At 39.8% G+C, this 14,498-nt stretch overlaps 1 protein-coding gene across 4 annotated transcripts in view; it reads left to right on the top strand.

Annotated features, from left to right (window-relative positions):
* Positions 1–3,732: 3,732 nt before the first annotated feature.
* The window catches only part of otud5a (OTU deubiquitinase 5a), a 30,626-nt gene continuing 19,860 nt past the window's right edge, over positions 3,733–14,498 (top strand). For 2 of the 4 annotated variants that reach the window (XM_084187634.1, XM_084187633.1), the window contains exons 1-2: positions 3,733–4,543; positions 6,564–6,657. In XM_084187634.1, the coding sequence (XP_084043760.1) occupies positions 3,995–4,543; positions 6,564–6,657 (643 nt within the window). In that variant the 5' untranslated portion in view covers positions 3,733–3,994. The remainder of the gene's footprint in view (positions 4,544–6,563; positions 6,658–14,498) is intronic. The other 2 variants (XM_084187636.1, XM_084187635.1) reach the window with 1 other exon arrangement.

Here is a 14,498-nt window from a genome sequence, read left to right as displayed (position 1 = left end):
GCAATGTCGGAGTGGCATTGACTAAAATACAGTAGAATAGAATACAGTATATACATATGAGATGAGTAAAGCAGTATGTAAACATTATTAAAGTGACAATATATAAGGTAATGCAACACAAGAATGATGTGTATATGGCTACCAGTGGAGATAACAGAGGAAGAAGAAAAAATGGATGCACTCACTAACTGTAAGTCACTCTGGATAAGAGCGTCTGCTAAATTACTAAAATGTAAATGTAAATGAAGAAAGAAGACTAAGAAATCCATTGAATTATTTTGGATATGATATAATAGTAAGTAACTCTACGTAAATAAACACATTATGACTATGCTAGGTAAGGCAGGGTAGCAGCCATAGAGATCCCATTAAACTACTAGTTTAATTAGTATCCTAATCCCTAATTCTATGGCAGCAGCATAGCCATTTGATCATTCCAAGAATTACAGGTAATTTATCAATGTTCTAAATGCTCTTCCCGCAATGAATAGCATTTGAATTGGAAGATAAATCACATGACGCCATGCTTTAAATTAAGTGAGGTAGGCCAATAGAATAGAAAATAATTACAGTGAACAAAAATATAGACGCAACATGTAAAGTGTTGGTCCCATGTTTCATGAGCTGAAATAAAAGATCCCAGACATTTTCCATATGTACAAAAAATGAGTATTTGTGTCTGTAATAAAGCCGTTTTGTTGGGAAAAACTCATTCTGATTGGCTGGGCCTGGCTCCCCAGTAGGTTGGCCTGGCTGCCAAGTGAGTGGGCCTATGCCCTCCAAGCAGTGGAGGTCAGTGCCGTTTAAGATGAGGGAGGATGATTTTTTTCCCATTAGCGTGGCCTTATTTCTATTACAGCATATTGGATGACTGTCATTCATATTCCATTCACCCAGTTCAATGTAACAGCAATAGGTTTAGGCTACTAAATGATACTCACATTTTCCCTATACCCATCATGAGGTTGCTACAACCTAGCCTATGAATGAAAGTTTACAACATAGGTGCACACAGGTCGAGAGACAAATTTGACACATGGACAGACAGTGACACATGGACAGACAGTGACATTCAATACCGCCTTGCACACTCTTGCCTTCATCTAGCTGATATAGGGTGTAATCATTAGTCCAACAGTTGCAAACAAGAGTTTCTATTGGACAAATTCAGGTATGTTTATCCCCGTTTTGTTCCGTTTGCTTCCGTTTAAGAAACGTTTTTCAACAGAATCGGCGGAATGAATATACCCCTGATCACGCGTAAACACAGTTCACTTTCATAGCAGCCACGTTGTATTCCTTCTTGCATCTATGTGCTCTCCTCTCACCTCTTTCCTTTTCTTGTGGACTTCAATGCACAACACATCAGCTGTATGTGACCAAGCAAAAAAAAACTTTCCAAGCCAAACCGCTACACACAGCCTACATCTTTGGCACCATATTAGCTAAAGTACTGTCATAGTCAGCATTGCTAATAGAACTAAACACTTTAGTAAACCCACTACAATCATGCAGTAAAGTTACAGTCAGTAGGCAGTTACACCGGTGGGCCCCGGTGGCAATAAATTAGTAATACCAAAAGCTTACCTTGACTTGGAAGAGTTCCAGTGTTGTGTTGGAAAGCCAGCTAGCTAACATAGTATCCCTCTGTTTGAGCAGGGTGTTTCAGTAGGCTAAATTAGCTAGCTGCGTTTGCTAGCTAAGTAAGTGAAATTGAAAGTGATTTATTTATTTTTAATCTCTCTCTCTATTTCTCTCTTGCTTCTCCTTCAATTTGGAAGAAATGAATTTGTTCAAAACTGTTCAACTATTGTCTTTCTCTCATTTTGAGTCAACTACTCACCACATTTTACACACTGCAGTGCTAGCTAGCTGTAGCTTATGTTCAGTACAAGAGTCATTCTCTGATCCTTTGATTGGGTGGACAACATGTCAGTTCATGCTGCAAGAGCTCTGATAGGCTGGAGGACGTCCTCTGGAAGATGTCATAATTACTGTGTAAGTCTATGGAAGGGGGTGAGAACCATGAGCCTCCTAGGTTTTGTATTGAAGTTAATGTACCCAGAGGAGGACGAAGCTAGCTGTCCTCCGGCTACACAATGGTGCAACCATAAAGAGTGCTGTTGAGGCTACTGTAGACCTTCATTGCAAAACAGTGTGTTTTAATCAATTATTTGGTGACATGTGATTATATATAGTATCGTTTTATCTAAAATGTATAACTTTTTTAATGTTTCAATTATTTATATTTTTATGAAATTCACTGAGGAGGATGGTCCTCCCCTTCCTCCTCTGAGGAGCCTCCAATGCAAGGCCCACCCATGGCTGCACCCCTGGCCAGTCATGTGAAATCCATAGATTAGGGCCTAATGAATTCATTTAATTTGACTGATTTCCTTATATGAACTGTAAGTCAGTAAAATCTTTGAAATTGTTGCATGTTGCGTTTATATTTTTCTTCAGTATACTTCATTGTTCCAGAAGGAACTTCAGTTGATCAGAGATGTGATGACCCAGCTCATCCATTTGTATTTGTATTTGTAGGTCCAACAGAGTAAATATAGCCTATGCACATTCACAACATCAAACATACTACATACAGTAAAGTTTGTGCAGTGGGGCTTGGAGCATATCTAAACATCTTTGCAAAAAGTGAGTATTTCATTTGTTTTATTGGACCTGCTATTTCAGAGGTGAACGCTGAAGCAATTGACATCCCATGGGGCCCCTATGCCCAATCACTCAAATAAAGTAAAGAAGGCTTTATGAACGAAAATGAAATAACAACTAATCGTGACATGCCAATTGTTACCATATGGATTTTCCAAAATGCCTCTTCTTTTGAGGGTACATTTAATTAGGCTAAATTGCAGGAGTTTGCATTAGGAATATGTGCCTACAGATACTAAAATCAAACACACATTTTATCTAATTATTTTATTCATAATATAAGTCCACACATAGTAACACATCATTATTATAGGACGGCAGGTAGCCTAGCGGTTAAGAGTGTTGGGCCAGTAACCAAAAGGTTGCTGGTTTGAATCCCTGAGACAACTAGGTGAACAACCTGTTGATGTGCCCTTGAGCAAGGCACTTAACCCTAGTTGCTCTGGATAAGAGCGTCTGCTAAATGACTAAAATGTAATTATATGTCCAGTAAACATTTACTGTTTCTCTTGTAGGAAAAAACAAACACTTAATCCATTACACCTGGATTAATAAAGAAAACTAACAAACTTTCCAACTAATATTTATATTTTACATTATCATTTGTTCTCCATTATCAAAATTGGCTATATGGTAAACATTCATGAAAACTAAAATGAGCTTTTCGGTCTTAATTTAAGGTTAGGGTTAAGTATAAGGTTAGGAGTTTGGTTAAAATTAAGTTCAAGGTTTAAAATAACATTTTAAGATAAATTGTAGAAATGGGCAGGGTTTTTGACGTTGTGGCTGTGGTAACTAGTGACGACCCAGAAAGACCATTGAGGAAGGAAAACGTCCAACGTGAAAAAGGGTCAGTGCTATCAGGGATCATTGGGACGTCCCTACCCTAACTCCTAACCCTAACCTTGACCCCTACCCTAACCTCAACGATAAGCCTTACCTAACCGTATCTTAACCATTTTAAACGTCAACTTCAATGGGGTAGGGACGTCCCAAGGATGCAGTATAGCACAGACCCTTAAAAAAAAGCTGTTGCAAGGGAAGTGACGTTCCTGTGTCGTCAGATCTGTGTTGATGTTTTGTGGGGAATGGAGAGCTTGGAGGACGGGAAGAGGGAGACGGTTTGTTATTGTTCAACTAGCTAGCTATCACCAGAAAACAAAGCCAATAACAGATGATATCGATATATTTTGTAACCTAAGTGTTTAAGGTCGAATATTGCACAAAAACTGACGGCCTAAACGGCAAAGTAGGCGTACTAACTACATTCTGGAAAGAAGGAATCGTCACCCCTTTGACCCCCCCCCCCCCCTAACAGACAACCATGACGATTCTTCCGAAGAAGAAGCCGAACTCGAGTGTCGGTGTTTCGGACCACCCGGACGAGACTGACAGAAGGAGTGGCTCTGACCCGCATCAACATCCACACGGAGGTCGTACAGGTGCAAGACCGAGGGCCTCGCCGCCACCATGGTCCTATCAAGCCGCTCCACCTTCGGCAAGGGAGGATAGACGGAACGAGGCTAGCTCTCGGCCACAGCAGGCCTCTCCGCCTCCCGTGGTTTCAGGGTCTCCTGTTGGACCTGGGGATGGGACTGGAGGAATACCATGCGTTGCTGGGACACGCGGAGAACTGTCAGGCAGCGTTGGCTGTGGTGGAGGAATTGGTAGTTGCTGCTCGGGGCCTGGTCTGAGTAAAAGGCGACGACAAGCAACCTGCTCTGGGGTGGCCGGTGGTGGAACACCCGGCGTAGCTGGAGGTGGCAGTGGAGGTCCCAGTGCTGATTCGGAGGAAGGTGCGGGTTACAACAGTGAAGATGAGTACGAGAACGCATCGAGACTGCAGTCTGAGGACCCAGCTACAGTGGAACAGGTAATGCTGTGTAAAATGTACTTCATTAGTTCAGTTCATGGCCTCCAGGGTGACCACTACCTTCGTCCCGCAACTAGCCATTTCAAATAACATTTATATTAGCACATTTGACTTTTTATTTTACTGTAACAGTAAAATAAAAAGTAAAAATTGTTAATATAAATGTTAATTAAAATGGCTAGTTGTGGCACGAAACTAGGTGACCAAATGTATGAGAGTCAGTATGTCATTGCTCAGATTTTGCACATGCTCTCCTCTCATTATTTTCATTTTACAGATGAGCAGCAAACTGTTCAAAGACAAAATACTTTCCCACATGATTTGACCCAAATGGAACACCATATATGGTCCATTTAATTATATATAGATATATTTTTGGCAAAATAAAGCAATAACAGTACCACATTGGTTTTTTGTTTTAAATGGGCGTTCTAGAAATGACCAGTTTGGGAGTAGTGGGTAAAAGGTACATGTATTGACTGTCACTGGTTGTTTGCTTTCTTCATCCAGGTCTGTTCAGTCAACCACATCAATTCAGGCTTCATCTAAAATGGAATGTGAAAGTACTCAAAGTTTGGAGAAATAATGAGCTAGCTCGTTTTTGTATTTTTTGTATGCCAGTCATTTGTTTTATTACGTTCCAGGAGTCATAATGAAGCACTTTTCGATAAAGCCTAATCATTAAAGACACACTCTGCAAGATGTGCATACTATCAGCGTCACAAACAATGGAGCGAATACATCCCATTCTATTTTCACATGCAAATAGCGGTTTGTTTGCTCTACTGCTAGTCAATAAATTGCATTAGGCTACATGAGAGCAACATCTTTCTCTAAATATGATTTGAAGCGGTAGCATTAAAAGCTAGTGTAGGCAAACAAGTAATATTCATCCATAAAAAAAAGAGGGCTAAGCTAAAAGGAAATGTACAGATTGTACACTTGCTCAAAGATCTCGAATTGGTCTATTCCTGAAATTCATTATAGGTTCTTATTCTGAATGAATTTTCATCATTATGAAGATATCTAGGCTGTTCAGTGAAAAAAGAGGGATGCTATTTAATAAACCAGGAATTTTACATTGTTCCTGCGCCTTAGAAAATACACGAAGTAGGCCTATTTAAACGTTCAATCAGCAATAGTAAGCCTACGTCTGCTATTCAATGGTCATGTCCATTAATGATAGGCTTAGTCCTATTTGATTCTTCAAGAATCAAAATGCCATGAACATACTCATGAAGTTAGTACAGCTGTCTTACTCCATCATATCCCAAAATATAGGCAAAGTTTGTTTTACACAATTGTTTATAAACAATGTCTTTGTAAACAATGTAGCCTAGGCCTCTGCTTAAAAAGGATGAAATAATTGCATTAGGCTGCAATTCGATTTGAATAAGCTGAATAGGCTAAGCCTATGGGCGGCAGGTAGCTTAGTGGGTAAGAGCGTTGTGCCAGTAACCGAAAGGTCGCTGGTTCTAATCCCCGAGCCGACTAGGTGAAAAATCTGTCGATGTGCCCTTGAGCAAGGCACTTAACCCTAATTGCTCCTGTAAGTCGCTCTGGATAAGAGCGTCTGCTAAATGACTAAAATGTAAATGTAAATGTTTAATAGGCCTACTACTTGTCTTTCACCTCTCAGTAAGGAAAGGACAAACTTAATAAGACAACTTGTTATTAATGAATTAGCCTACATAATTTGGAAACAAAAAAGTTAATGTAATGGTGTGGTAAACAAGGATTTTCTTCAATTCAGTTAGACGAAGGCTGATATACAATTTATACCGTATACCGGGGTATTTTGAATTACCGACCATGTGATTTTCAATACTGTTTAAAAACAAAACAAATGTGTAGCAATTTTTTATTTTTTTTTGCCTAATCTGCACTCTTGAAATGTTATTCCATAAATACTTCAACAAGCTCACTTGAGACATTAATGTAAGGTTGCCTCCTATGGTAGTCAGATAGACCTGCCTGTATAACCCATTGCATTGAATGACAGGTTTTCTATTTCTCTCAGCAGGAGCACTGGTTTGAGAAAGCGCTTGGGGAAAAGAAAGGCTTCGTCATTAAAAAAATGAAAGAGGATGGAGCATGTCTCTTCAGAGCTGTCGGTAAGTGGACAGCCTTCTCATTTGCCCTCCAATGGACCCAGGCCTTGTCTTTGAACTCGATCAGTCCAACATAAAACCTGCAGCAAAGATGTGCTGATCATTTGTTAAACCTTTATTTGACCAGGAAGTCATACTGAGACAGAAGAGCCCTGAATTACAGAAATTACTAAAATACATCAAATAACGAAATGCAAACGGAAACTAAACACGGTCATAAAAAAACATTAATCAGTAATAAGGTCCTCAATCAGGAGTGTAAATTGTCCTAGAGGCACCGAAACATCAAATCAAATGTATTTATAAAGCCCTTTTTACATCAGAAGATGTCACAAAGTGCTATACAGAAACCCAGCCTAAAACTCCAAACAGCAAGCAATGCAGATGTGAAAGCAAATGTAAGAGAATTTTGAACATTGTTCCAAACATACGGTGCAAAAACCCCCAGAAAAGCTGATTTACCTAACTCAGTAGAGACCATCCCTGAGACTGGGTGTGGTAATTCATACGCCTAAAGGTTATTAATGATGTAAGGTACAGTGGGAGTTTTTGTAAAAGGGCTTAATAAATAAAGAGATCAATGAATCGACCTACACGATTACGAACCTACTTTCTGGTAAAGAATGCAGTGATGTGATCAAAAATGCACCTTCCTTGAAATGAAGAAATAATTGTAAAAGAACGTCAGTAATGGACTCCATGGAGGAGCTTGAATGTTATGTACATGTTCTTAACATTAGTATCGTTAGCTTACATTTTGTCTACCAGACATTGAACGAAATCAAGGTAAAATTTGGTAAAGAGCAATGCCAACCAATTTCAGTTTATGACACTAGATGGCGCTACTCTACCATGGCTTTTCATAGTGAATTCTATGATGCAGTGACAGTATAAACCCTGTGAAAAAGCACAGGGCCAATTCTAATGCTTCTAGTCAATGTGTTTAAAAAAATAAATAATAATAATTACATATGTGAATCATCTGGTGAATAGACAATACAATAAAGCAGTTGTTATTTCAATATAAATGTAAGTTGTTTCCTGGAATTCATCCTTGTGTAAATATCTTCTGACACACACACACATGTATATGTGTGTCAGAAGACTACAAAATGAAACCCTTACAATGTAGGCCTAAACAACGTTTTTTGGGCATATATATATATTTTATCCATCTGTACATTTTCTTGGCCCAAAAAACGTTGTTTAGGCCTACATTGTAAGGGTTTCATTTTGTTCATTTTTTTGTAGCATTTTTTAGGCATTGTGGAAAAATGCATTGTTTCCCTGAATGTGTTCTGTCCATTGAGCATAGCCATGACCCGGCCACCTGCACCTGCAGGTGTGAGAACGGGCTGAGAATGGCTCCTCATATCTGGGTCTCATAGCTTTGTTATTCCCCTTAGGCACGGATGGAAACCACATTCATATTGACCTACATGTATGAATTCACGCCAGTTACATTTCCCTTCACACTCCCAGTACTTCAGGTGTGAAATCAATCCATTCCCAAACAATTGGGATAGTCCAACAAGAATGGGGTTATATAAGAGCAGTCCTGAAATTAGGTTAGCGCTTTCCCTTCGGCCAGGTGCTCAAAAAGACCTGCCCAGTTACTTCTCACTCCATGGGAAAACATTCCACTAAATTATTTGGGAATCTGATCAAGGTTTGTTATTTTAGTTTTAGGCCTTCAGGTGTTTGCCTTTTGTTTTTCTGGTTAATATTTTCTTTGATCTGGAAACAGGCCTAGCTAAAGAGAAGATTTAAACAGCAAAACAACCTGTATTCTTTGGCATCAACTGTGTGAGCTTTACAACTATTTGCATATCTCTCAGCCGATGGGTATTCAATCTTTAAATGAGGGTTATGTAATGTTGCCTTCTTCCTCTCCCAGCAATACTCAACCACAATACCTAAAGCACTCTCTTCTTAAACATAATTCAGCTCCTCTAGTCACCTCACTAGGGGTGACCTCACTAGGGGTGACCTCACTAGGGGTCACCTCACTAGGGGTGAACTAGGGTTCTCAGGTGAAGTCAAGAGGGGCTCCCTTTCCCCTCAGTGTAAGGTTTTGCCATAAACTAGTTTCATTTCATAGAAATGAATGTCACCATTAAAATGTCACAAAAATACACCCACGACATGCTGGTGGGTGTTTGTTCTACATACGTGGTGTGAATGTGAGTAGTATTGATGGTAATTCACCCCTGTCCACACCTGATGTGCTGTGGTGGGGGTTTCTCAGTGCTGTACTTTCTGCTTTGGTTTCAGATGTGCCCAGATCACATTTAGAGTTCCTGAGAAAAACCATTGTATTATCTAACCCACCACACACTTATTGTAAACCAGTATGTTTCCCCCTGTCCACTGAGTATAATTTACCCAGATGATTAAAGCCTTATCATCATTGGTTGCAAAATGGGATTACTGACTTCTGAACTGTGATGTATTATGGCTTAACTAAACTAAGCTACACTGAACAAAAATATAAACGCAGCATGCAATAATTTCAAAGATTTTACTGAGTTACAGTTCACATAAGGAAATCAGTCAATTTAAATAAATAAATTAGGCCCTAATCTATCGATTTCACATGACTGGGAATACAGATATGCATCTGTTGGTCACAGATACCTTTAAAAAAAGGTAGGGGCGTGGATCAGAAAACCAGTCAGTATCTGGTGTGACCACCATTTGCCTCATGCAGTGCGACACAGGCTGTTGATTGTGGCCTGTGGAATGTTGTCCCACTCCTCTTCAATGGCTGTGCGAAGTTTCTGGAACTGGAACACGCTGTCGTACATGTCAATCCAGAGCATCCCAAACATGTCTGGTGAGTATGCAGGCCAAGGAAGAACTGGGACATTTTCAGCTTCCAGGAATTGTGTACAGATCCTTGTGACATGGGGCTGTGCATTATCATGCTGAAACACGAGGTGATGACAGCAGATAAATGGCACGACAATAGGCCTCAGGATCTCGTCACGGTATCAAATTGCCATTGATCAAATGCAATGACAAAATTACAAAACTGCACATTTTTAATATATCAAATCAAATTGGTGGCCTTTTATTGTCCCCAGAACAAGGTGCACCTGTGTAATGATCAGCTTCTTGATATGCCACACCTGTCAGGTGGATGGATTATCTTGGCAAAGGAGAAATGCTCACTAACAGGGATTTAAACAAATTTGTGCACATTTTAGAGAAATAAGCTTTTTGTGCATATGGACAATTTCTGGGATCTTTTATTTCAGCTCATGAAATATGGGGCCAACACTTTACATGTTGCATTTATAATTTTTGTTCAGTGTATATTAGGCAATATATTTACATTTTCATGTATTTAAGAGTATCCTAAATAAGTGTATTTTCCAACTATCACTGACTAGGAGGGTTTGGGTCAATTCCATTTGAATTCTAGTCAATTCAGGAAGAACACTGAAATTCCAATTCATATTCTGTCCAGTGTTTTTCAATTAGGAACATTTGTGAATTGACTGGAATTGTACAACAATACAAAATAATTCGTTTTAAAGTATATTTTCCAAGTAGCAATGACTTCCACTGATAGCTACTTTATTAAGGAAACATTTACTTACTATGACTGTGATATGTGGTTGTCTCACCTAGCTATCTTAAGAGGAATGTACTAATTGTAAGTCGCTCTGGATAAGCTAAATTACTAAAATGTAAATGTCTTTGCTTTAAGAACCGGTTAACGTTCAATTAACAATTCTGTTATTTGTCTACCGTCCAAGAACACCACCTTTTTACTTATTAGGCTAGTTACCCATGTCAATGAAGTTGAGCATTTTTGCAACCCAAGATCATGTGTGTGTAGATATGTTGCATGTCCACATTTTGCTAAATGATGTGACAGTCTGTGTCGGCGAGTGGCATCATGACACGGTCATCGACTAGACCTAGTGCAGGAATAAGGTAAAGGTCTCCGTGGTAACAGAGCTCTGCCCTAGCATGAAGCGCTCTCACTCACTCACATTCCCTTTCACTCATTACTGTACTTACTCATTCCCACTCATGTATTCCTCCCGTCTCATAGCTTGACTTTAATATTCTTTCTCTTGCTCACCCTCACTGTTATCAATACCCTCACTCCTCCTTTCACTCATTTTAGTTTTTCAGTCACTTTGTTACCTTTCTTTGCTCTGTGTTGGCAGAGAATAATGCATACCGGAAATCAACTTGACATTAGAGCTGTGTGTAAAGTTTGTGTGGACATGTGGGAGTGGGCCACTCTGACCCAGGCAGCTAATGAGGGAAATAAGTATTTGACCCCCTCTCAATCAGAAAGATTTCTGGCTCCCAGGTGTCTTTTATACAGGTAACGAGCTGAGATTAGGAGAACACTCTTAAAGGGATTGCTCCTAATCTCAGCTTGTTACCTGTATAAAAGACACCTGTCCACAGAAGCAATCAATCAATCAGATTCCAAACTCTCCACCATGGCCAAGACCAAAGAGCTCTCCAAGGATGTCAGGGACAAGATTGTAGACCTACACAAGGCTGGAATGGGCTACAAGACCATCGCCAAGCAGCTTGGTGAGAAGGTGACAACAGTTGGTGCGATTATTCGCAAATGGAAGAAACACAAAATAACTCTCAATCTCCCTCGGCCTGGGGCTCCATGCAAGATCTCACCTCGTGGAGTTGCAATGATCATGAGAACGGTGAGGATCAGCCCAGAACTACACGGGAGGATCTTGTCAATGCTCTCAAGGCAGCTGGGACCATAGTCACCAAGAAAACAATTGGTAACACACTACGCCATGAAGGACTGAAATCCTGCAGCGCCCGCAAGGTCCCCCTGCTCAAGAAAGCACATATACAGGCCTGTCTGAAGTTTTCCAATGAACATCTGAATGATTCAGAGGAGAACTGGGTGAAAGTGTTGTGGTGAGATGAGACCAAAATGGAGCTCTTTGGCATCAACTCAACTCGCCGTGTTTGGAGGAGGAGGAATGCTGCCTATGACCCCAAGAACACCATCCCCACCGTCAAACATGGAGGTGGAAACATTATGACAATGACCCAAAACACATGGCCAAGGCAACAAAGGAGTGTCTCAAGAAGAAGCACATTAAGGTCCTGGAGTGGCCTAGCCAGTCTCCAGACCTTAATCCCATAGAAAATCTGTGGAGGGAGCTGAAGGTTCGAGTTGCCAAACGTCTTGGAGAAGATCTGCAAAGAGGAGTGGGACAAAATCCCTCCTGAGATGTGTGAAACGTCTGACCTCTGATTGCCAACAAGGGTTTTGCCACCAAGAACTAAGTCATGTTTTGCAGAGGGGTCAAATACTTATTTCCCTCCATTAAAATGCAAATCAATTTATAACATTTTTGACATGTGTTTTTCTGGATTTTTTTGTTGTTATTCTGTCTCTCACTGTTCAAATAAACATACCATTAAAATTATAGACTGATCATGTCTTTGTCAGTGGGCAAACATACAAAATCAGCAGGGGATCAAATACTTTTTTCTCTCACTGTAATTGATATCAGTAAGATTAAAATGGATAATGGGTCGTTCCACGAAAATAGTGAAATTTTAAGTAGAAATTGTGCACCAATGTTGAATTTTAAAAGCCTGTTATATTGAATGAAGTGCCCTTTTAATATAGACAACATGGAGAATTCAATCCATCAGATTGCTAATATTAATAAAGACTCAGCATTTTGACATGTCCCTCCGTGCATCCTCTGTGACTTCTAGGAAAATTTTAACACACTTAATCCACACAGTTTTCACCATCATTGTAAAGCCCTAGTTATTTTGTTGCTTTGACAGTCATTTCTAAAGATGATTATTTATTTAATGTGATTAGTGATTCATTTATGTCTGTCCCTCATTTCCAAGTCAACCCTATTCTGTTAACTGAACTCTTGTTTTAATATGGTGAAACTATTCCTTTTTTAAATGTTTATTTTTTTTCAAAAGCAACATTGAACATCTAATAGTGAAATCATAGTGTAAAAGCAGTTGAACTGGTAACCTTTTGGCCATTGTTTTGTGTTTTCTGATGGAAAATTGAGTGGTCGAACAGAACACGTCAACCCGGTTACCCATAGACAGACCGGTTAGAACTGTTAACAATACATGTTTTGGGGTGAAGCTTGGATTCAATTGCATCTCCCTGTTGCACACAACAAGCTTCCATTCCCCCTGTCACAAGGGGATTCATGGCTGATTTAAGATGAGATCGTCAACCCAGTCAACCCTGTTACTCTATTTGGCACTTAATAGGCCTTACTGTAGTCCTTTTTTTCCTTTTAACCTGTTGAAATGGGAAAACTTATTTTTTTATGAAGTTGAACATGTGCTCTTTATGACAGAATGTAAAAAATAAAACATGTTACACTTCTCAAAATGCACAAATTGGTGCAACGACCCTAATGTTGAGAGGACGCATTGGAGAAATGAATTGTCACCGTCTTCCTCTCATCAATATCAGCTCTGTTTTGTGATAATTGGTTGATAGTGGGACACTTGTGCAAAAGGAGCTCTAGTCTAGACCCTTTGTGCTTTTGATCCCAACAATAGTAGGCGACCCTTTCTTGATTAACAGACTGGAACATACACTGCCAATGAGCCAGAACTAACTGTGCCTGCTTGCACTTATCATTCCCAGGACTATCTCTTCTCCACACAGCCCAATTCCACTAACCTTATCATTAAAAAAACAACGTCTAACTATGAAATAGGTTGAGTATAGTCATGGTGTGTTTTGAAACGTGAACATACTGGCTGTGACTATTTTTTTGCTTAAGATACAAAAAAACGAACTTTTTTTGTATGTTTTTGTTTCTTGCCAATAGCACAAGAAAATCGAATATATAAATTAAACAGTTCACATACCATGGAGCATTGCTTTGATCGGAATGCCCTACCAATTCTGCCATTGTTTTATAACAATTAACATTCCAGAGGTATTCTCGCCAACCTAGCGACATTCTCAGGTACGAGGGATACTATCACTAGTCACATGACTCTATGGTCTGTAAGTAGGAATGCTTAGGCTGAAGCAAGTTAAACCTGTGTGTGGAGACTGCAGATCTACTCATTTCTCAGGTGTGTGAACCGGTTGGAGAAAGCCTTAAAATATGCAAAACACATTCCAGCTGCATGTGACTCTGGGTTGTGTCCAACGGGTTGTGTCTGAATTGTGTCCAATGTTTCTCTGTCTGTGGTAGTAAACAAAACGATTGAGATTCTTTCTGTCTGGCGTCCAGAGAAAAGACAGGTGGGAGTTAACATGCACTTTGTTTGTGTTTTACACTGTGAATGTATTTTGGTTTAGCACCGTCTGTCCATGAATCCAAACGTGCATACTTGCTGCACAACAACGATGTCATCCAGTGAACCAGGCGTGATAGGCCCAGAGCCTGTTCTCATTTTCCACTTTTCCCCATGACAACTCTGAATGGTTCCCCTCCATTAGGATCCTGCAGGGCCTGTATATTGCTGCTATCATTTAGGCCTTAGTTATTGACTTCTGTGCGGTCCTCTCTACAGTCCTTTCATTTCATTGTGCGCTAAGGTGTGGTTGAAATTCCTTACTGGCAATGTTGACATGGTAACAGTGTCTTCCATAAGGAAGAGTCGTGCGCATCGTCATGGTGTTAATTAGCCCAGAGGGGCTTTAAAATAGTTCAAACTTGTTAAAGAAAGTTCCAAATCCACATAGCCTAAATTAAGTCTATGACCGGTCGCTTTCTGTTTTACAAAATGAACTAACAACTTGGCCTACAATCTGAGGTAGAAGCCAGTTAATACATTTTCTTTGCTAAGTGACTCAGCGACCCAGGATGGTAAGTATTTGT

The sequence above is a fragment of the Coregonus lavaretus genome (genome assembly GCF_964263955.1).
Source record: "Coregonus lavaretus genome assembly, chromosome: 22".
In the NCBI taxonomy this organism is placed as follows: domain Eukaryota; kingdom Metazoa; phylum Chordata; class Actinopteri; order Salmoniformes; family Salmonidae; genus Coregonus; species Coregonus lavaretus.
This window is presented reverse-complemented; position numbering and strand designations above follow the sequence as displayed.